At 44.8% G+C, this 22,651-nt stretch overlaps 1 protein-coding gene across 5 annotated transcripts in view; it reads right to left on the reverse strand.

Moving 5' to 3' along the window:
• Positions 1–1,701: 1,701 nt before the first annotated feature.
• The window catches only part of MICU1 (mitochondrial calcium uptake 1), a 267,394-nt gene continuing 246,444 nt past the window's right edge, over positions 1,702–22,651 (reverse strand). For all 5 annotated transcript variants that reach the window (XM_003271232.2, XM_003271233.2, XM_030797820.1 and 2 more), the window contains 2 exons: positions 9,331–9,420; positions 1,702–2,719 (listed from right to left, as the gene is read on the reverse strand). In XM_003271232.2, the coding sequence (XP_003271280.1) occupies positions 2,559–2,719; positions 9,331–9,420 (251 nt within the window). In that variant the 3' untranslated portion in view covers positions 1,702–2,558. The remainder of the gene's footprint in view (positions 2,720–9,330; positions 9,421–22,651) is intronic.

Consider the following 22,651-nt stretch of genomic DNA (forward strand, 5'->3'; position numbering starts at 1 on the left):
AGCCTTTGCTTTGATACCAGGGACACCCTAAGAGGGAAAAGGTGGCAGATAGGTAAGGTAGGAGAGTGGCCAGCCCCTTTGAGAGATAATCTAATATCCCAGAAAGGATGTTAAAAGTGAGGTTGTGGCCTGGTGTGGTGGCTCACGCCTGTAATCCCAGCACTTTGGGAGGCCGAGGTGGGCAGAACACTTGAGGTCAGGAGTTTTGAGACCAGCTTGGCCAACATGGTGAAACCCCACCTCTCCTAAAAATACAAAAGTTAGCCGGGTGTGGTGGTGCATACCTGTAATCCTAGCTACTCAGGAGGCCGAGGCAGGAGAATCACTTGAATTTAGGAGGCGGAGGTTGCAGTGAGTGAGTCAAGATCGTGCCTTGGTAACAGAGTGAGCAAGACTCTGTCTCAAAAAAAAAGAAAAAAAAAAAAAAAAAAAAGGAGGTTCTTAAACTGCTCTGTAAATGCTGGGGTTAGTACCTTCCCAGTGGAGCCACAGGTGCAGAGCCAGGCCTCTGTTCTTCTCTGGCTGACAAGCACTCCCTACTAACACATTCAGAGCTGCCGCCTCACAGGAAGGGCCGAGTTTTTGGTGTGGTGGTTCTATGATGTTGGCCATGCCAAGGAGACATGCCAGGAAGCATTACCTGGAGGTTCTGGGGGCTGCAGGCATTCTGGAGGAGAGCTGAAGCAGAGGCTTTGGGACTTGGAAGAAACCTCAAGGCTCCTTTAGCCCATCCCTAGCTGTCATTTTATAGATGAGGAAACAGGTGGGAAATGACTTGCTCAAGACCACACTGAGTTAGTGGCAAAATTGGGTCCACCATACAACACTGGTTGTTATGCTTCTTTTTTTTTTTTTTTTTTTTGAGACAGAGTCTCGCTCTGTCGCCAGGCTGGAGTGCAATGGTGCGATCTCGGCTCATTGCAACCTCCGCCTCCCAGGTCCAAGTGATTCTCCTGCGTCAGCCTCCTGAGTAGCTGGGATTACAGGCACATGCCACCATGCCCGGCTTTTTAGTAGAGACAGGGTTTCACCATCTTGGTCGGGCTGGTCTTAAACTCCTGACCTCGTGATCTGCCAGCCTCAGCCTCCCCAAGTGCTGGGATTACAGGCGTGAGCCACTGTGCCCAGCCGGTCGTTATGGTTCTTAAAACTTAGGTCCTCATGGTGAAATGCGTAGGGCAACGTGGCAAAACTCTGTCTCTACAAACAATACGAAAATTAGCCAGGTGTGGTGGTGTGCACCTATAGTCCCAGCTACTCAGGAGGCCGAGGTGGGAGGATGGCTTGAGCCTGGGAGGCAGAGGTTGTGGTGAGCCAGGATTGTGCCACTGCATTCCAGCCTGGGTTGCAGAGAGAGACCCTGTCTCAAAACAAAAGCAAAAACAAAACACCCCACACAACTTAGGTCCACCATACTAAATGATTCCTCACATACTCCCCATCTTAGTTCTTTACTGTGGGGCATGAATAAGCAAGGACTGCGTACCTTGGCCCAGAATGAAATGCTAACCAAACTGTGTGGGGACAATGCCACCACTAACCTCCAAAAGCTCACTTTTTGTCTGTGCCTAAAGTTGTTCTTCATCAGAAAGAACCAGACTCTGGTAGAAAGAAAACAGGTCTGCTTCCAGCAAGATCCCCAAACCCAGTGGGGACATGAAATGAAAAGGGCCTAGAGGACCCTAAAATAAAGGAGACAGGGAACTTTGGGGATGTTTATTGCAAATGGTTATAATTAAAGTGATATTTTACAATTGTTTAAGACAGAGGGCAAACAGGCTCTGAGCCAGGCCTCAGCTTTAGAGGCCCATCCTGGAGGGGAAATGGCACTGGCAGGGAACATGAGCTCAAACACTATTGCTCACTAAGCACAGGGTCACACTGGAGTCATCTTAGGGAGGCTGCGAGGAAGAAAAGGGAGTGCACAGAGCCATGAAGCAACTACTTTAAATTCTGAATCTTGCTGTGTTCCCACTGAGCACACTGCCTTCCTAGAGCAGGCCTCGGAGCCATCCCAGGGACTAACACAGATCCTTCCTGGGGCACAGGCTTCTCACACTAGTGTAGGGTGCCTAGGTCATCCTCACCATTATTTATCATCACAGACTTCTTTCTGCCTGCTAGATATCTTCCCTACTTGTGGCTTTAAAATACCAGCACGAGGGAAGTCACGGAATGTTCTTGTTAATATAAATCCATAGCAAAAACGATTTGAGAACTGGATGCTTCCCAGGGTTGGCAGGTGTGTGGATGGTTCCCAGCATTCTTTATCCACAGGATGCTTGAATGGGTAGTGCTGTTGAGGCTGACAAATATCTGAGCTTTTCAGACTTGTTCATGTTTTTGAGAACCTATGGGGATACTCATTGGGCAGAATCAGAGCCCAGCAGAACACGGGGACGGGGAAGGGTAAAGACAGGAAACCGACAGAGTCCTGAGGTCGTCCCGGGAGGAAGGGAGACTACTTCCAGAAGCAGCAGCACAAAGGGCTCTGCCGAGACTCTGCGGAGGGGGTCTGGGGTACTGGGGGTGGAGAGGTCCCCTCTTGCAGTGTGGGGTTACTGTTTGGGTAAAGCGAAGTCCCAGGCAGTTTCCTGTGCACATTTCCACATGGCCTGCATGAGGCGAGTGAAACCCATGTCTTTGGGCTTTTCCAGGCCTCTCATCAGCCGTTGCTTCATGATGGAAACAAATTCCTTATTGCTCAGCTCGCCATTGCCTAGAGGAAGAGGCAAACACAACAGGGATAAGTGTTGGCCTTGGAACAATGCCACTGAGAAAATTCCATTGTCCACACAAAGTGGATTCCAAAGCCCAGACATTCTCAACAGCCAAACTCAATTCTCTTATCTTAGAATTCATTAGTTTATTCCTTCCTCGATATTTCCGACTGCAACTCAGTGACAGTTCAGTGTAGTGTGACAAAAGGTGAATGAAAATACAGTATATGCCAGGTCTTGTGCCAAGTGTTTAGAACAAGGAGATAAATGAGCTTTGTGCTTTGTCCCTTGAAATACTCCCAGGTTGTAGGAGAGACAAATTATTATACCACAGTGTGGGGTAAACGGAGGATGCTATGGGGGCACAGTGGAAGAATCTCCCACCCTGGCTGAGGGTAATGCAAGTACAGATAGTAAAGGCTTCCTGGAAGTGACTCCTGAGTAGAATCTCACAGGATTAGCAGCAATTGGCCAAGTTAAGGGGAGATGGGGGAGGCATTCCAGGGAGGAGAAGTGGCATAAGCATGGGTACAGGCAGGATACAGCGTGGCTGCCACGGAACTGCAAGTAGGCAGTTAGGTATTGCTGGACACTAAAGAAGCAGGTGTATGGGAAGTAAACTAAGGAGGAAGGCAGGGAGCTGAGTGTGGTGGCTTGTGCTTGATTTCCTAGCTACTTTGGAGGCTGAGGCAGGAGGATCTCTTGAGGTCAAGAGTTTAAGACCAGCCTAGACAACATAGCGAGACCCAGTCTCTAAAAATTTTTTTCAAATTAACTGGGCATGGTGGTGGACACCTGTAGTCCCAGCTACTTGGGAGGCTAAGGCAGGAAGATCGCTTGATTAACACTCGGTGATTGCAGCAGTCACCAGGAGCTCAAGGCTGCAGTGTGCTATGATGATTACTGCACTCCAGCCTGGGTGACACAGTGAGACCATGTCTCTTGGAAAAAAAAAAAAAAAAAAAAGAGGTGGGCAGGAGACAGGTCCCCCAGGGTCTGTATTGCTCCTAAAGGGCTGGCACTTTCTCTTCCAGGCAATGGAAAATCAGAAAAAAAACTGGAAGCAGGGTAGTAAGAAGTAGGCAGATTTCCATTTTGGACAGATTTTTCTGGCTGGCTGTGTGAGGATGGACTGGAAGGCGGCACACCTGGAATATGGGGGTCAGTTAGGAGACTGCTGCAATAGTCTTTCTGCTGTAATGGAGAGATGGTGAGGGGGTTTCGTGGTGAAAACCAAAATCAGACTTTGGCTTTGGATCGAGCCCATTTTCTCATGGTTTCCCAAGCCACCCTCTTCAGTGTCAGAAGGCTGGAAGAAACTTTGGAGAGCATCTGTTTTTGTTGTTGTTGTTGTTGTTTGTTTGTTCTGAGACAGAGTCTTGCTCTGTTGCCCAGGCTGGAGTGCAGTGGCGCGATCTCAGCTCACTGCAACCTCCGCCTCCCAGGTTCAAGCGGTTTTCCTGCCTCAGCCTCCCGAGTAGCTGCGACTAGAGGCGCGTGCCACCATGCCTGGCTAATTTTTGTATATATATATATATATATATATATATATATATATTTTGAGATGGAGTCTCGCTCTGTCACCCAGGCTGGAGTGCAGTGGTACGATATCGGATCACTGCAAGTACCGCCTCCCAGGTTCATGCCATTCTCCTGCCTCAGCCTCCCAAGTAGCTGGGACCACAGGCGCCTGCCATCATGCCCGGCTAATTTTTTTTGTATTTTTAGTAGAGATGGGTTTCACCGTGTTAGCCAGGATGGTCTCAATCTCCTGACCTCGTGATCCGCCTGCCTTGGCCTCCCAAAGTGCTGAGATTACAGGCGTGAGACATTGCGCCTGGCTGAGAGCATCTGTTTTAATTAGAAACCACCCAAGCCACGCAGAACAGTAACCACTGTAATAGCAGAAGTATAGTCACCCTTTGCAAGACACCCGGGGGCCTGCTGATTAAAAGAATGACACCCATTACTGGTGGTGATAAGATAGCAGGAAACCCAAAAACCTACCTCTACTCATGATTGGTCTGGGAAGAGTGTGGAAAGAAAGAATAAATGGTTTACTTCTGTAGAGTACCAAAAACCTAAACTGGCTCATGTTTTCTGGCTGAAGAGAGTATGGGCATCCTCAGAGACAGGAAACCCCCACAGCAAGACAAAACCCAAAACCAAACCCAACAAAACAAAACCCAAAACCAAAATAAAAAAACCCTTGGCTTATTTATATAAAGTACAAAGGTAAAACTGTGTTACCAGAAGTCAGAAAAGTGGTGACTCTTGGGGAAGGAAGTGACTGGAGGTACCAAGTGGGGCTCTGTGGTCCTGGTAATGTGATGTTTCTAAATAATGCTGGTTATACAAGTGTGTTCAGCTTTTTGAAAATTTACCAAGCTGTACACTTAAGATATTTGTACTTTAGGCATGAGAATCATTTGAATCTGGGAGGTGGAGGTTGCAGTGAGCAGAGACGGCGTCACTGCACTCCAGCCTGGGTGACAGAGTGAGATTCTGTCTCAAAAAAAAAAAAATCGTACTTTTCCATATGTATATTATATTGCAATATAATAAAAAGTTAAAAAATAGCCTTGCTTGGGCTGGGTGCAGTGGCTCACGCCTATAATCCCAGCACTTTGGGAGGCCGAGACGGGTGGATCATGAGGTCAGGAGATCGAGACCATCCTGGCTAACACAGTGAAACCCCGTCTGTACTAAAAATACAAAAAAAATAGCTGGGCGTGGTGGCAGGTGCCTGTAGTCCCAGCTACTCGGGAGGCTGAAGTGGGAGAATTGCTTGAGTCTGAAAGGCGGGAGTTGCAGTGAGCCAACATTGTGCCCCCACACTCCAGCCTGGGCAACAGAGCAAGATGCTGTCTCAAAAAAAAAAAAAAAAAAGAAAAGAAAAAAGAAATGTAGGCCAGGTGTGGTGGCTCATGCTTGTAATCTCAGCAACTCAGGAGGCCAAAGCAAGAGGACAGCTTTAGGCCAGAAGTTTGAGACGAGCCTGGGCAACATAGCAAGACCCCTTCTCTAAAAAAAAATAAAAAAAAAATTAGCTGGGTGTGGTGGCATGTGCCTCCGAAGCTACTCGAGAGGTTGAGGTGAGGGGATCACTTGAACTCAGGAGTTTGAGGTTACAGTGAGCTATGATCGCACCACCTCCTGCCAGGTGACAGAGCAGGTGCGGTGGCTCATGCCTGTAACCCCACCATTTTGGGAGGCCAAGAAGGGAGGACTACTTGAGTCAGGAGTTTGAGGCCAGCCTAGAAAACATAGTGAGACCTCTCTCTAAAAAAACAAAAACAAATTAAAAAAAAATGTCATTAAGAGAACAGAAAGTTCTAAACAGGATTCTTACACTTTGTATAAAAAGAAGCTTGAGGCCAAGTGCGGTGGCTCACACGTGTAATCCCAGCACTTTGGGAGGCTGAGGCAGGTGGATCACCTGAGGTCAGGAGTTCAAGACCAGCCTGGCCAACAGGGTGAAACCCTGTGTCTACTAAAAATACAAAAACAAAATTAGCTGGGCGTAGTGGTGGGCACCTGTAATCCCAGCTACTCGCGAGGCTGAGGCAGGAGAATCGCTTGAACCCAGGAGGTGGAGATTGCAGTGAGCCGAGATCATGCCATTGCACTCCAGCCTGGGCAACAAGAGCTTGACCCCAGGAGGCAGAGGGTGCAGTGAACCAAGATCGTGCTGTTGCTGTGGCACTCCAGCGTGGGCAACAAGAGTGAGCCTCAAAAAAAAAAAAAAAAGAAAAAAAAGAGAAAAAGAAGCTTGAAAATGAAAAAATATGAAGTCACTTCATTCAAACTACTATGGGTTTACCTTCTGCTTCCGTAAGGACAGAGATGACCACATGACCACTATGAGTGGATTTTGTTACTATGAACCAGGTCTATAACTCTGTTATTGGCATGCATGTGTGATTTGTGAGTTCAATTCTAAAATCTGTGATGAAGAAGTCTATTTGAAAATCGAATTCTCCATCCCCTGGCACTTAATTTTGTTTGTTCTTTTTTTTTTTTTTTTTTTTTTTGAGATGAGGTCTTGCTCTGTTGCCCAAGCTGGAGTGCAGCGCTAGGATCATACCTCACTACAGTCTCAAACTTCTGGGCTCAAGTGATCCTCACACCTCAGCTTTCCAGTAGCTAGAACTACATGCCCACACTACCACACCTTGGCTAAACTTGTTTTTTGTAGAGATGGGATCTCGCTATGTTGCCTAAGCTGGACTTGAACTCCTGGCCTCAAGCGATCTTCCCATCTCAGCCTCCCAAGTTGCTGGGATTACGGTTGTGAGCCACTCTACAGGCTTTCCTTTGGCATTTTGACCTAAGATCTTGCAGTGGTAAAAATAACAACGGCTTTTTATTAAGTATACTTTTTTCTTTCTAGATTAGGAAAATAAATCTCAGAGATGTTAAATAATTTTCCAAAGGTGATTTAAGCAGATATTGACAGAGCCTCTTTCTAAAAAGCTAGAAAATCAAACATCATTTCCTAGGACTTCTAGGGAAAAGAGGGGACTTGAGAAGCTAGTTGCATTTATTCCCTTATTTACTTCACAGACCAGCTCTTGGATATTGGCTTCAAAAATTATAAAAATAATACAAATAAAATTTTTTTGGAAAAAATTTAAACCACCTAGAAGTGATTGAAGTGAAAAGAAAAATCTGGAGAAAGTTAATATATGTCTACAGCAGTGCTGTGCGTTAGGACTCTCTGCGATGTGGGAAATGTTTTATATTTGTGCTATTCAATACAGTAGCCACTAGCTAGTTTAAATTTAAATGTAGCTAATAGCCACATGTGCCTTGGTTGTATCATACTGTGGACAGGGCAGCTCTAGAGAATAAACCCGCCCCTAACTGAGAGTGAGGCCATCTCTTTAACCTAGCCCTAGGGCTTCCTTTGAGTTCAACCTTGGTTTTGTGGGTATAGGCTGGAGATTTATTTTATTTATTTAATTGTATTTTTTGAGACAGGGTCTCACTCTGTCACTCAGGCTGGAGTGCAGTGTTGCGATCATGACTCACTGCAGCCTTGACTTCCCAGCTTCAAGTGATCCTCTCACTTCAGCCTCCTGAGTAGCTGGGACTACAGGCACACATGTGCTACCATGCCTGGCTAATTTTTAAATTTTTTTGTAGAGACGAGATCTTACTATATTGCCCAGGCTGGTCTCAAACTCCTAGGCTCAGTCTTCCTGCCTTAGCCTCCTAAAGTGCTGGGATTACAGGTATGAGCTACCACACCAGGCCAAGGCTAGAGATTTAAACAACTCAAGTTCAACTTAATAACATAAATAATTCAAGTTAATGAACACCTATTATGTGAGAAGTACTATCCAAGGTCCTATGGGGGGTAGGAAGGTGAAAAGGACTTGCAACTACCCTTAAAAAGCTCAGGGAACCAGGTTAAGGAGTAAAAAAGCCCAGAAGTGATTGTTATGCTGGCACCAAAAGGGAAGGTCCATAGGCTGGAGCTTTTGAGCAGGCTCTTGAATTCCATTAGCCCAGCTTTCTGGAGGATGATGAACAACAAATATTGGCTGTGGGGTAAGAGAGGGTGGTAATATAGTAAATAAAACAGAGGGGGCAGTACAGTTTTAGTTCAAATCCTGCTTTTGCCATCTACTATTATCTTTTTTTTTTTTTTTTGAGATAGAGTCTTGCTCTGTTGCCCAGGCTGGAGTGTTGTGGCATGATCTCTGCTCCCTGCTGCCTCCCGGGTTCAAGTGATTCTCTTGCCTCAGCCTCTTGAGTAGCTGGGATTTCAGGCACGCACCACTGTGCCTGGCTAATTTTTGTATTTTTAATAGAGACGGGGTTTCACCATGTTGGCCAGGCTGGTCTTGAACTCCTGACCTCAGGTAATCCGCCTGCCTCAGCCTCCTGAATACTATTATCTTTGTGACCTTAGGAAATTTACTTAACCTCTCTGAGTCTCAGCTTTCTCATCAGTAAAAAGTGGTCAATAACAATAGCTAGGTCAGAAGATTAAATGAGCAGATTAACTTTCAATACTTACTCATAGTAAACATTGAAAAAGTGTAAGCATCCATTGTTATTGTTGTTATTAGTATATCAGCTACCATCCCTAAAAAGTAATGCCAAGGTCAAACCAGAACCAGATCTCTTGAATGGGCTAAATGACAGAGCAGAGTGGCCACAGACACAACAGACCACTGTGTGGAGCTGGAATGCTATGGAGATGAAATGTGACTGGCTGGAATGTGCCCTGGGTGGTGGAGAGATCAGTACTGTCTTCTTTCTAAAGACACTCAGATACTTGAGTACTCTGTATCTGCTAAGTAGCAAGTTGAGTCTGACATTTTTGTTTCCATTTTGACGATGCTTATGGTTATAAATTAATTTAGGCCTATAGGCATATTGGAATTATAAGAAGAAGAAATGGAAAACAGAAGCCAGGGCCAGGGGTTCGATTTCTCAGTATCATCATGCCAAGGGCTGAGCTGCTGATGTGGGAAAGGTGGGTAGCTTGAAGAGGATGGGCTGGTTCACCGATGCTGTCTGCAAGGCTCCATTATACACAGGGCCTCTAAGGGCAGCCAGGCTGTTTCCCCTCCCGGCTCCAGAGGGCCCCACTCACCATCACAGTCAAAGAGCGCAAACACCACATCACACACGTGGTCTGAGAGCTCCACTTTAGCCACTGTCCTGGCCACCTGCTGCATGGTCACTGAAAAAAGAAAGAGGTGCATTAGCACAGCAGAGGGACTTTCATTTTGCTTTCTCTGATTTAGGGGATAAAACGACTCAGTCATAATACAAGTTTTCAACTGCATTTAAGTCACATTTAAGAAAATGGTAAGTTAGGCTGGCCACAGTGGCTCACGCCTGTAATTCCAGCACTTTGGGAGGCCAAGGAGGGTGGATCACCTGAGGCCAGGACTTCAAGACCAGCCTGGCCAAGATGGGGAAACCCTGTCTCTACTAAAAATACAAAAAATTAGCCGGGCATGGTAGCAGGTGCCTGTAATCTCAGCTACTCGGGAGGCTGAGGCAGAGAATTGCTTGAACCCGAGAGGTGGAGGTTGCAGTGAGCTGAGATCATGCCACTGCTCTCCAGCCTGGGAGAGTGAGACTCCGTTTCAAAAAAAAAAAAAGAAAATGATAATTGAGTTTTTATTCATAACCTCCCTGCTTTTCACCTCAAGTTCTGTTCCTTTCTACTGCTGCTACACTTTAGGAGGTATATATAGTTAATTAAGAATGCCTAGGCTGGCCAGGCGTGGTGGCTCACACCTGTAATCCCAGCACTTTGGGAGGCGCAGGCAGGCGGATCACCTGAGGTCAGGAGTTCGAGACCAGTCTGGCCAACATGGTGAAACCCTGTCTCTACCAAAAATACAAAAAATTAGCTGGGTATGGTGGCAGGTGCCTGTAATCCCAGCTACTCAGGAGGCCGAGGCAGAAGAATCACCACCTGAACATGGGAGGCAGAGGATGCAGTGAGCTGAGATTGTGCCATTGCACTCCAGCCTGGGCAACAAGAGCATGACTCCGTCTCAAAAAAAAAAAAAAAAAAAAAGAATGCCTATAGCAGGCATTGTAGCTCATGCCTATAATCCCAGCACTTAGGAGGCCGATGGGGGCAGATTGCTTGAGCTTAGGAGTTCGAGACGAGCCTGGGCAACATGGCGAAACCCTGTCTCTACAAAAAATTAGCCTGGCATGGTGGTGCACACCAGCTACTTGGGGGGCTGAGGTGAGAGGATAGCTTGAGCCCAGGAGGCAGAGGTTTCAGTGAGCTGAGATGGCGCCACTGTACTCCAGCCTGTGTAACAGAGTGAGACACTGTCTCAAAAAATAAGAAGTGCCTGATATTCAATTTATAGACAGAAAGTAGATTAGAGGTTATCATGGGCTGAGGGGAATGGGGAGTTAGTGCTTTATGTATACAGAATTTCTGTCTGGGGTGATGGAAAAATTTTGAAAATAGTGATGGTTGTACAACATTGTGAATGTAATTAATGTAATTCCACTGACTTGTATATTTAAAAATGGTTATAATGGCACATTTTATACCATATATATTTTTATATATTGTACATATATTTATAGAAATATATAAATGGGTGGTGGGAATAAGGAGGCTTGTCTGTGATGTGAGTACGCTAAGGCTTCACGCCTCAGTGGCTGAATGACAGCTAAGTGCCTGCACAGTGAGCCCTCCTTGCCCAGCTCTGTCCCTCCTCCCTACTGGTTTTGCACCAGACTTCTTCCAACTGAGCCCATTGGGATATGCACTGGCCCTTGTCTTAATAGTTCAGGATGCATATCTTTCTTTTTTTTTTTTTTTTTTTGAGACAGAGTCTTACTCTGTCCACCAGACTGGAGTGCAGTGGCACAATCTCGGCTCACTGCAACCGCTGTCTTCTGGGTTCAAATGATTCTCCTGCTTCAGCCTCCCAAGTAGCTGGGACTACTGGTGCCCGCCACCATGCCTGGCTAATTTTTATATTTTTAGTAGAGATGGGGTTTCACCATGTTGGCCAGGGTGGTCTCGAACTCCTGACCTCAGGTGATCTGCCCACCTCAGCCTCTCAAAGTGCTGGGATTACAGGCGTGAGCCACCACACCCAGTGTGCCTGGCCAATAGTCCAGGATGCATATCTTTCTTTTAAAAAATATATATTTTTAGACCTTAGCAAAAAATCACTTTTCTCTTGCTGTTTTCTCTTTCCCTGACATTTACTGTCAAACACTAGCAATTATGTTAGAATTGGGTTCTCATGAAAGACAAGACAGGAAGGACTAGGCAATTTCCACTGCCTTCTCTCTCATTTATCCTCAAACCTGGTCTAGCTACACTTATAAATCATGTTATTGCTTCTGGACACATTCTTAAGCGAGGTAAAATATGAGGGACAGATAAGGATTAATTTCCATTTATGCTGGTAATGAAGAGCTCTCTATAATCATCACATTAGATTCATCCAGAAGCCAAGTGAACTTAAACTAGAACCACTGTGCCTTGTTTATTGCATTCCTATAATTTCAGTTCCTATTATCGGCCCATCTTGTCATTTTTTTTGCATTTGATCTTTCACTTTGCCTCTATCACCTCTATATATTCACCTGATACGGTTTAGATTTGTGCCCCCACCCAAATCTCATGTCAAATTATAATTCCCAGGCCAGGCATGGTGGCTCACACCTGTAATCCCAGCACTTTGGGAGGCCGAGGCAGGTGGATCACCTGAGGTCAGGAGTTCGAGACCAGCCTGGCCAACATGGTGAAACCCTGTCTCTACTAAAATAAATACAAAAATTAGCTGGGCGTGGTAGTGCGCACCTATAGTCCAAGCTACTCAGGAGGCTGATACATGAGAATCGCTTGAACCTGGGAGATGGAGGTTGCAGTGAGCTAAGATTGTGCCACTGCACTCCAGCCTCGGTTACAGAGCGAGACTCCGTCTCATAAAAACAAAACAAAAACAAAAACAAAAAAACCCCGAAAAACCAAAAACAAATGGTAATCCCCAGTGTTGGAGGAGGGGCCTGGTAGGAGGTTACTGGATTATGGGGGCAGATTGCCCCCTTGCTGTTCTCATGATAATGAGCGAGTTCTCATGAGATCTGGTTGTTTAAGTGTGTGGCACCTCCCACCTCTCTCTCTTCCTCCTGCTCTGGCCACGTGAGATGTGCCTCCTTCCTCTTCGCCTTCCACCAGGATTATAAGTTTCCTGAGGCCTCCTCAGCCATGCTTCCTTTACAGCCTGTGGAACTGTGAGCCAATTAAGCCTCTTTTCTTTATAAATTACCCAGTCTCAGGTAGTTCTTTATAGCAATGCAAGAATTAATTAATACATCACCACAGTGCCCCCAATGTCAGCAGATGCAAACACCGGAGCAATGCAGAGGAGCAAGGTAATGCGGTAGAAAACAACACTTGGAGTAACGGGACCTGGGCTCCAGTTCTGGCCCCACCACCGACATGCTGTGTGACCCGGATGGAGTCACTTGCTCTCTTTAGATTTAATTTTCTCACGTTCAAGTGGAGGGATGCCACCAGACAACTGCTGAGGCGGCTTACTAGCACAAAGAAGGGTTTACTGGTGTCATCTAGAATCTGAGGGTGAGGATGGGGTGGAAATATACCATCTTTTCTCCCAGGATCTGAGTTAACGGTGAAGAAGAAATTAACATTCCTTGGTACTAAAAGACTGAAGTATAAGATATTGTGGTGGATATTCATGAGACGTGTGTTGGGAAATCTACAAGACTGTAGCGCTCTAGAGTTTAGAAATTTAGCCTCACAAATCTAGATACTTGATTTGGCTCAAGAAGAACTTATTCCTGCTAACTAAACTGTCCACAGAAGGAACAGAAATCAGGCCAATTTGCAATAAGAATAGTAACTGTTAAGAGAACTACAATGATGACAGCTGGTCATTATACTTCTCAGTAGGAAAGCTACTAAGGAAACTCCATTCACCTCAGAAGATTAACCTCAAAAGATGACTCAGTGAAAACAGAATGAGATCAGAAGGAACTGGAAGCACTTAAACTGTGATTGCCTACAGCTTTACTCTTCACTGCCACAGAAATGTGTCCTGAGAAGGGGATCAGAACCTGTTCTGTATTAGATAAACATGAACACTTTCTGTTAACCATTCCTTTTTCTGCATTTCACATCAACCTTAAGCTTCTAACTTCCTTTTCTCTTTCCCAGTTCTTCCATTCTGTCAGGGCACAGCCTTCTGCAATTGTCTTGATATTTCAAGTACTCATCTTCTCCCCATGAAGATGGTGCCCTTTCCTGTAAATAAACCATTAATTAAATAATACTCAAGGATGTCAGTGAGAGCTCTTGACAATTTCTAGTGAGAGGCTCATTAAATTGGTATTAAGTGGTTGTAGAATAGGGACTTCTGGAAGCCGCCAGCACGAATGCCTCATTACAGATTCCATCTCTTCACAGAAAGTTATAGATTATGTTCCATCTCACATGGAGAGGGCTCTGGTGTCCTTCCTACCATAGGAGGAAGAACTAGAGCTGCTAAATTATTGTAGCCCAAACCACTGGGATGTTAGCCAGCAAACAGCCTAGCTGGGGTCCCCTTTCCTGGTACAAGAGCCTCATTATAGGCCCCTGGGGTATGAGTCAGAGTCGTACTGGAAGCCAACATTTAACTAGCTGGTGAGCTGTCAAACTAGGAGCACCTGGGATGAGTGGGATGACGGCAGATTACAAGCCAAGTGCTTGACAGCTGGTCCTGAGAGGAGGTTCATTCATATTTGCTTCCAATATCTCTGAATCCAAAGTCATAATCACAGCAAGCAGAACAAGTTTTCCTCCCAGATCTCGACTTTTCTATGCAGACCAGTTGTTGGTACTGGAATTCTGGCCTCCCTATTTGATGATGCTGACTGATGGTTGGGATTCCAGCTCCCAATCTGAAAGATGTCTACAGGGAGCATGAAGGCACCCCAGCGAAGGCCTAGCTTTCTAAATACTATGTATTTTTGTACAAATCTGGCCCAGCTGCCTGAACAATGGGTTTAAGTGCGATTGGGTGATTCCTATTAGATTGGGATGGGAGAGAATTTGTAGAAGTGGGCTCAACTGGTACTCAAAAATCTGGCACCATCTGGCTTTTTGCAAAGTCCAGGCAGAATCTGAGTTGTGTCAGGTCCCCAATTTACTCTCCGGCATGATTCATGACTGGCCGTTTCAACAGTAAAAAGAAACCCTGAGTTTGTGTGATATAATATCAGAAACTACATACATAAATCTATTCACCACAATAGTTAAACAGAAGAGCTCTGGAGTGATGAGAGCCCAAATGTCCACTTGGAATCAGAGAATCTTAGAACTGGAAGATACCTCAGAGGAAATGTGAAGTTAAATAATTTGCCCAGGGTCACAATGCTAGATGGTAACAGAGCTGGGTTTCAAATTTTGGCTGGTGCCCTTTCCCTATACACAGTGGGTCCACACGATCCCTTCCATATACGGACAATATCAATTCCTCCATGAATCTGTCACCCTAAGGAGAAAGGGTTTAGATTAAAGAAAAGTCACATGGGAAATACTCAAGTCGTTTTGGTGAGGGATGAATAATTGAATAACTGGGAGTTGTGAGGCACCAGCATTAATTATAGGTTGGCCGTGGATCTGACTACCCCCTACAGTGGAAGACACTTGAGTATTCCCTAGGAACTCATACCGACAATTTTAGGGACAACTTAAAAAGTGTATTCAACAGCAATCCAATGAAAAGCACATGTAACAAATGTGGCCCTGGGAGTTTTTCTCCACAGCTGCCTCTGATGCACAGATACAGCTTTAGGCAGCATGACCCAGTTGTGAGCTACCTGCCTCTTCCTAATGCAAAGGTGTTTGGAAAGGTGGTACGACAAGTTGGGCTGACAGTCTCTAAGCTGTGTGGCCATGTACTATTCCTGCCTTACCGGACTGCAGTGGAGAAAATCAAAAGGTGGCTGGTGAGGCCAAGGTTAAGTGAGGGGAGATGGTTCTGCTTCAGCCCTGGAAAGGCTGATGCAGATGTCTTGTTTTCTTAAGTCCATCCCTAGATGGCTTTGGGTGGAACAAGGGGGAGGATATTTCCTCAAAGAGCATGTGTCCTGTCTTTTGTGTCTCCTTCCATGATCTTTTGTTAATACAAATGCACATTTTAACCTGGTTCCGGGGTGAGGGGAGGGGAAAGGACAACATTTAGGAGAACTAGCAATTTAAGGAACCAAGAGCAATGCAGTCTACGAGTAATGGAAATGATAACAATTCCTTGTTCTGTACGGTGCTCTTAGGCCCTATGCCCGTTGACCCCCTGTGTACTCAGGCTGCCTGACTGTCAGAGGTGATGCTGGCTAGTCCTAGCTCCTAACTTCCAGGACACACTACGGAGAAGATCTGTTTTCTGAGCCTGAGAGCATCATCCCAGATGATGGCTTCAATGGGCTTACACGCTTAATTTGGTACAAACTAACTTGGCAGTAAGATTTATTGCCATTGTCTAGTATTGTATCTGGGTTTATTAAAAATCCCCATCACATCTTTTCCACAAAGGGCTAGCATTTCTGCAAGCACCATTAGGTAGTCAGTGATTTCAGCGGACACACCCATGGGACAATCACAGTTTAGTGGAGGAGACTGTGTATATATACATCTATAGACACACACACACACACACACACACACACACACACACACACACACACACACATTAAGATGGAGAAACACGTAGAAGAGATAGATATCAGATATATTAATACACACATATGGGAAATAATGGAATAGTGTGTATTTGGTACGAGTTACATTTTGGATCTGAATTCATTCTGTTTTTTTGAGACGGAGTCTTTCTCTGTCGCCCAGGCTGGAGTGCAGTGGTGTGATCTCAGCTCATTGCAACCTCGCCTCCTGGGTTTAAGTGAGCCTCCTGCCTCAGCCTCCCTAGTAGTTGGGATTACAGGTGCCTGCCACCATGCCCGGCTAATTATTATTATTATTATTTTTAGTAGAGACAGGGTTTCACCATGTTGGCCAGGCTGGTCTCGAACTCCTGACCTCAGGTGATCCACCCACCTAGACCTCCCAAAGTGCTGGGATTACAGGTGTGAGCCACCGCACCCGGCCTGTATCTGAATTCTAAAGGAGAAAAGAGACCTACCGCGCATGTGTGGTAGTGAGTGATGTGGGTTGGGGGTTTCTGTTTGAATACAGTATTAAAAGCAGGAAGGAGTGCTAAGGCCTGATTAGAGAGTTAGAACAGGAGGTGCAGGGGGCAAGTACATTAGGAGAAATCTTACAGAGGACTAGTCAAGTCTCCTTGCAAGAAAGTCTTTAAAACAGGCCAAGCATGGTGGCTCACACCTGTAATCCCAGCACTTTGTGAGGCCAAGGCAGGCAGATCACCTGAGCTTAGGAGTTCAAGATCAGACTGGCCAACGTGGCGAAACCCTGTCTCTACTAAAAATACAAAAATTAGCCAGGCGTGGTGGCACACACCTGTAATTCCAGCTACTCAGGAGGCTGAGGCAAGGGAATCACTTGAACCCGGGAGGCGGAGGCTGCAGTGAGCCAAGATCGTGCTATTGCACTCCAGCCTGGGCAACAGAGCAAGACTCCGTCCAATATTAACTTGCTTTTCCCTCTCACACTATTTAAATATTCATTCTCTTAGCTTTATTTTAAAAGTTGTTTTTAATTAGGACAGGTGCAGTGGCTCATGCTTATAATCCTAGTGGTTTGGGAGGCCAAGAATGAGACCAGCCTGGGCAATAGAGGAAGACCCCATCTCTACGAAAAATTTTAAAAAACATTAGTTGGGCACGGTGGTGCGCTCCTGCAGTCCTAGCTACTTGGGAAACTGAGGCGGGAGGATTACCTGAGCCCAGGAGTTCAAGTCTGCAGTGAGCTGTGACTGCACAACTGTACTCCAACCTAGGCAACAGAGCAAGACCCTGTCTCAAAAAAAAAAAAAAAAGATGTTTTTGATTAGCTAATATATTCATCTGCTTCAAAATTTGAATGATACAAAAGGGGTGAAGTCTCTCTCCCAACCTTATATCCCAGTCACCCAGCCATTCAGAGACAATCAATATCACTAGTTTCCCCAGAAATATTTTGTAGATAGAAAATCAAATATGTACTCTTCACTTCTTCCCTTTTCCCACAAAATGGTGGTGTACTAAATATTGTTTTGCTTTACTCACTTAACAACATATCTTAGAAATAATTCCAGATGGACATGAGCAGCTTCCTTCAATAGCTGCACAGTATTCCACTGACAGGATGGATCATAATTTACTTGTTTATTTAACCAGTTCCTTATTTATTCTTATCTCAATCTTGAGAAGAAGGTACCTTTTCCCCTTCTCTTTAAAGAATTATTTCCTTTGTGGTCTGTGGGGGTCAGCTATAACAGAGTCTGAATCTCTGATGGCTAAACTGAGAGCAACTGATATATTTAAATTCCGTTTGTTGAAATTAAAGACTAACTAGTCACCTTTACAAGTGTCTTTTTTATTTGTTTTTTTGAGACGGGGTCTTGGTTCTGTTGCTCAGGCTAGAGTGCTGTGGGAAGATCATGGCTCACTGCAACGTCTGCCTCCTGGGCTCCTGATCCTCCCACCTCAGCCTCCCTAGTAACTGGGAATACAGGTGTGGATTACCACGCCTGGCTAGTTTTTGCATTTTTAAAAATTTTTATTAAAATTTTTTTTTTTTTAAATTGAGACAGGGTCTTGCTCTGTTGCTCAGGCTGGAGTGCAGTAGTGAGGGCACGGCTCACCACAGCCTCAACATCCTGGGCTCAAATGATCCTCCCACGTTAGCCTCGGAAGTAGCTAGGACTACAGGCTAGCGCCACCATGCCCGGCTAATTTTTGTATTTTTTTGTAGAGACGAGGTTTCACCATGTTGCCCAGGCTGGTCTTGAACTCCTGGGCTCAAGCGAACCACCCACCTTGGCCTCCCAAAGTGCTGGGATTACAGGCTATGAGCCACTGGGCCCAGCCACAGTGTCTTATTAAACCTTCCAAGGCTTCTCAAGGTAGTAAACCTTGAAACTCCCAAAGAAGCAATGCTTATAATAAATGCTCCTCTCTACACTTTCCCAATATTGATGTAATTCTAGTAACCATTCTTTTTCTGATCTTTTTCTCAGTGGGATGTAATGTTGGCTGATTTTGTCTTTCCTTATCTATTTATGTGGATGCTTTAACAGTTTATCCTACCCCCATCTCTTCTCTTTGTGATGTAATTCATGATGGTAATCATGAATCCCTAAAGCAGCTCTCCTCCTCCTTAAGGCACTTACCTAATTTTACTAAATCATAATATATTCAAAGTGATCATAAGCCAGAATCAATCTTTAGAATTGCTAAGTGACTTTAAATTTGGGAAAATAAACCAGGTCTCTTCAGAGAAAATGCCTCATAAAGCAAACATTTATTTCAGAATTTGAGCTTCCTTGCCTACATCATGAATAATTTTGCTTTAAAAGTTGATGACTCTGTCTTAAAGGAATGGAATCCTGGCCAACACTCCTCTTCACATATAAATGTTTTTACCAAATGTAATGATGAACTGAAGTGCAAGAGCTTGCCTCCCACAAACTTTAATTTATAAAATAGGAGCTTTTTTCCTGTTGTAATCTCTTCCTTACATGTCTTTGTGACACTCCTGCCTTCCTGCCATGTCTTGGCTGTCTGGGGGATGCTCTCCCTACATTCTTGCTGTGAATTTGCCCCACTTTCTGGCATCACATAAAATCATTGAGTCCTCGATGTAATTCTCTAGGTCCTTCTAGCAGCAGTAGGTGCCAGGGTACTAATGAGAACCCTGGTGTGGAAGTCGCTGAACCTGAACTTCTGGTCTGTGATTTCAGCAAGTCATTTCCCTTCATGAATGTTAAAAACAAGCAGGCCGGGCACAGTGGCTCACGTCTGTAATCCCAACACTTTGGGAGGCTGAGCTGGGCAGATCACCTGAGGTCAGGAGTTCAAGACCAGCCTGGCCAACATGGTAAAACCCTGTCTCTACTAAAAATATATAAATTAGCTGGGCGTGGTGGCACGTGCCTATAATCCCAGCTACCTGGGAGGCTGAGACAGGAGAATCACTAGAACCCAGGAGGCGGAGGTTGTAGTGAGCTGAGAGATCACGCTACTGCACTCTAGCCTAGGTGACAGAGCAAGACTCTGTCTCAAAAAAACCAACCAAACAAACAAAAAAACCAAAAAAACAAAGTAAGGGTTTAAACAAAATGATTTTTAAGTTATCTTCCAGCCCTAAAATTTAAATCAGTTAAAACGTCCCTATCTTCAGAAGCCCTTGATTAATAAAACCAAAGGTGTAGGTTTCTAAAATGATGGCTGGTGTGCTGAGCAGAATTCTGAGGTGCCCCCCGCCCAGTATTCCCACTCTCTGGTCCACATATCCTGTGTAATCCCCTCTCCTGAGGTGGGCAGAACCTGTGACTACGATAATCCTGTGATGAGGTTACTGTATATGAGAAAGGTGATGGGCTAGTCAGTCCCATAACTATGTTATGTAAGAATCCATCTTAGCAGACTGAGGCGAGAGATTTTGTTGCTGGCTCTGAAGAAGTGAGCTGCCATGCTGTGAGGGGCCAGGTGGCAAGGAGCTGTAGTCACCTGCTGAGAGCAATGACTGGCCAACAGCCAGCAAGGAAAAGGAATCCTTGGTCCTACAACTGAAAGGACCTGAATTCTGCCAACAGCAGGAAAGAACTTTGAAGAGGACCCTGAACTCCGGATGAAAATGAAGGCCCCCCAACAACACTGCGATTTCATCCTTGTTAAGATCCTGAGCAGAGAACCCAGCTATGCTGTGCCCACACTCTGAATCACAGAAACTGGCCAGTGGGGAAGGCATTTATGATTGGGAATGTCTTTTTTTTTTTGGAGGGGGACGGAGTCTCGCTCTGTCGCCCAGGCTGGAGTACATGGCGTGATCTTGGCTCACTACAACCTCTGCCTCCTGGGTTCAAGCAATTATCCCACCTCAGCCTTGTGAGTAGCTGGGATTACAGGTGCCCACCACCACACCAGGCTAATTTTTGTATTTTTAGTAGAGACGGGGTTTCCCCATGTTGGCCAGGCTGGTCTTGAACTCCTGACCTCAGGTGATCTGCCTGCTTCAGCCTCCTAAAGTGCTGGGATTACAGGCGTGAGCCATTTTGCCCAGACGAGGGAATCTCTTTTCGAAGTTCCTCAACTTCTACTTTATATAGAGCCACACTCATCCCTCATCCCCCGCCACTTTTTTTTTTTTTTTTTCAATACAGCGTTTCATTCTGTCACCCAGGCTGGAGTGCAGTAGCATGATCATAGCTCACTGTACCCTCAACTTCCTGGGCTCAAGAGATCCTCCTGCCTCAGCCTCCTAAGTAGTTGGGACTAGAGGTGTGTGCCACCATGCCTGGCTAATTTTAAAGTATTTTTTGTAGAGACAGAGTCCCACTATGTTGCCCAGGTTGGTCTGGAACTCCTCAGCCTCCCAAAGTGCTGGGATTACAGGGTTGTGCCACTGCCCCCAGCCTGTACTCATTCAGTTTTTTTTCTTCCCTGAGATGGAGTCTTGCTCTATTGCCCAGGCTGGAGTGCAGTGGCACGATCTTGGCTCACTGCAACCTCTGCCTCCTGGGTTCAAGCAATTCTCCTGTTTCAGCCTCCCAATTCTCTTGTTTCAGCTGGGATTACAGGTGGGCGCCACCATGCCTGGCTAATTTTTGTATTTTTTTTTAGTAGAGACAGAGTTTCACCATGTTGGCCAGGCTGTTCTCAAACTTCTGACCTCCTGATCCACCCGCCTTGGCCTCCCAAAGTGCTGGGATTACAGGGTTGTGCCACTGTGCCTGGCCTGCACTCATTTTTTGACAGGGTGCACTTTACAGAACCATCATTCTGTTTTACCTACTATACCAAACTCCATAAATTAGATCTTACAGGGAAACCAGCCAAGGTCTAATTAAGTTGTACATTTCCTAACAAGGAAATAAATTAAAACTGCCACACTTCTTTTGGGAATTCAAGTCTTGCTCTTACTTCAAATGTACCTGACAATTATAAGTCAGTTCACTTTCACAAAGATTTCACATAAACAAGTTGGGCTAACAGTCTCTGTGAGGCCATAGATTTGGATATAATTTTAGGCAATGACATGTCACTTAAAACATTACTTCATTCAGTAAAAAGCTGATTTACTTATAATCATACAATTTCAAATCTGCATGAACCCTTAGAGATACTTACAACTCCAACCTGAGGGTCAGAGAAGTGACCTGCTCAAGGAGTCAAAGGAAATTAATGACATGGGAAGGTGCTACAGTCCTAACACTCTTCCCCTCACCCTACGCTCTTACTGAGTATTTCATCATCCTTTGCAGGATCTGGAAAGGTCTAGAATTAATTCATTTACATAACATAAACGAGCATTTGTTTATACAAAGAATTGTTCTAGGCTCTGAATAGGACACAAAGATGTAGAAAACATGGTTCAAGTCTTTGAGAGTTTACAGTCTAATGAATTCGCCGTTGAATGCTGAAGATACGAGACGTATCAATAGGGGTTAGATATTCCTAGGAACAGAGAACTTTTTAAATAAAGGCTTCTGAAGGCAGAGACACCAATAATTTTTGGATGAATGATGAAACTTAGGAGAACCTAGAAGCTTCAAACCTCATTAATGAGTATAAACAACTTAGAACTTCTAAGCTAATAAAAACGTCAAAAGTGACTAAAAAAAGCAGTAGATTCCACTTCCTCAGAGAACAAAGAGTAAGCCTTATCTGGTGCTTTTTTTTTAAGGGGATTAAAAAAAAAAAAACTTTTTATGATGTTGCCATGTTGGAATAGGTTGTTTCCAGCCCCCTAATAAGATAAACAGGCAGAAGAAAGCCAGCACCTATGGGTTGAAAACCAGAACAGGCAGTTTGGTATAATTTTAATGTCAACCTAGTATATTAATATAGTATTATCTCTTTTTATTTTCACAATAACCCTGAAACAAGTATTCTACTATCACCATTCTACAGATCTGAAAACCGAGGCTTTGAGAACTTAAGGAATTTGTTCAAGGTCACAAAACTAGTGAATAGCAGGGATTCAAACTCAGGTTTTAACTTAAAACCAAAATTTATGTTCAGCACAATTTCTTGCATATAGTTAACTCTCAATAAATGCTAGATGTTAGAACAGTATCTAAAAGTGCAACAGAGCATTGGTCTACCAATGAGCGGAGGTGGTGAGGAACACCTTGGTCATTGGAAGGTGTATCTAGATCCTGTGTTTTGATGTTGAGAAAAGCGCAGCTTAGCATACACGCCTTTTTCTGGTCTGTGGTATCCCTTAAAAGGATATCAACTTTCCTGCTGCATGACTTTATTTAAGTGACTTTAGGCTTTTGTGTATT

The sequence above is a fragment of the Nomascus leucogenys genome, chromosome 18, assembly GCF_006542625.1.
Source record: "Nomascus leucogenys isolate Asia chromosome 18, Asia_NLE_v1, whole genome shotgun sequence".
NCBI lineage: Eukaryota > Metazoa > Chordata > Mammalia > Primates > Hylobatidae > Nomascus > Nomascus leucogenys.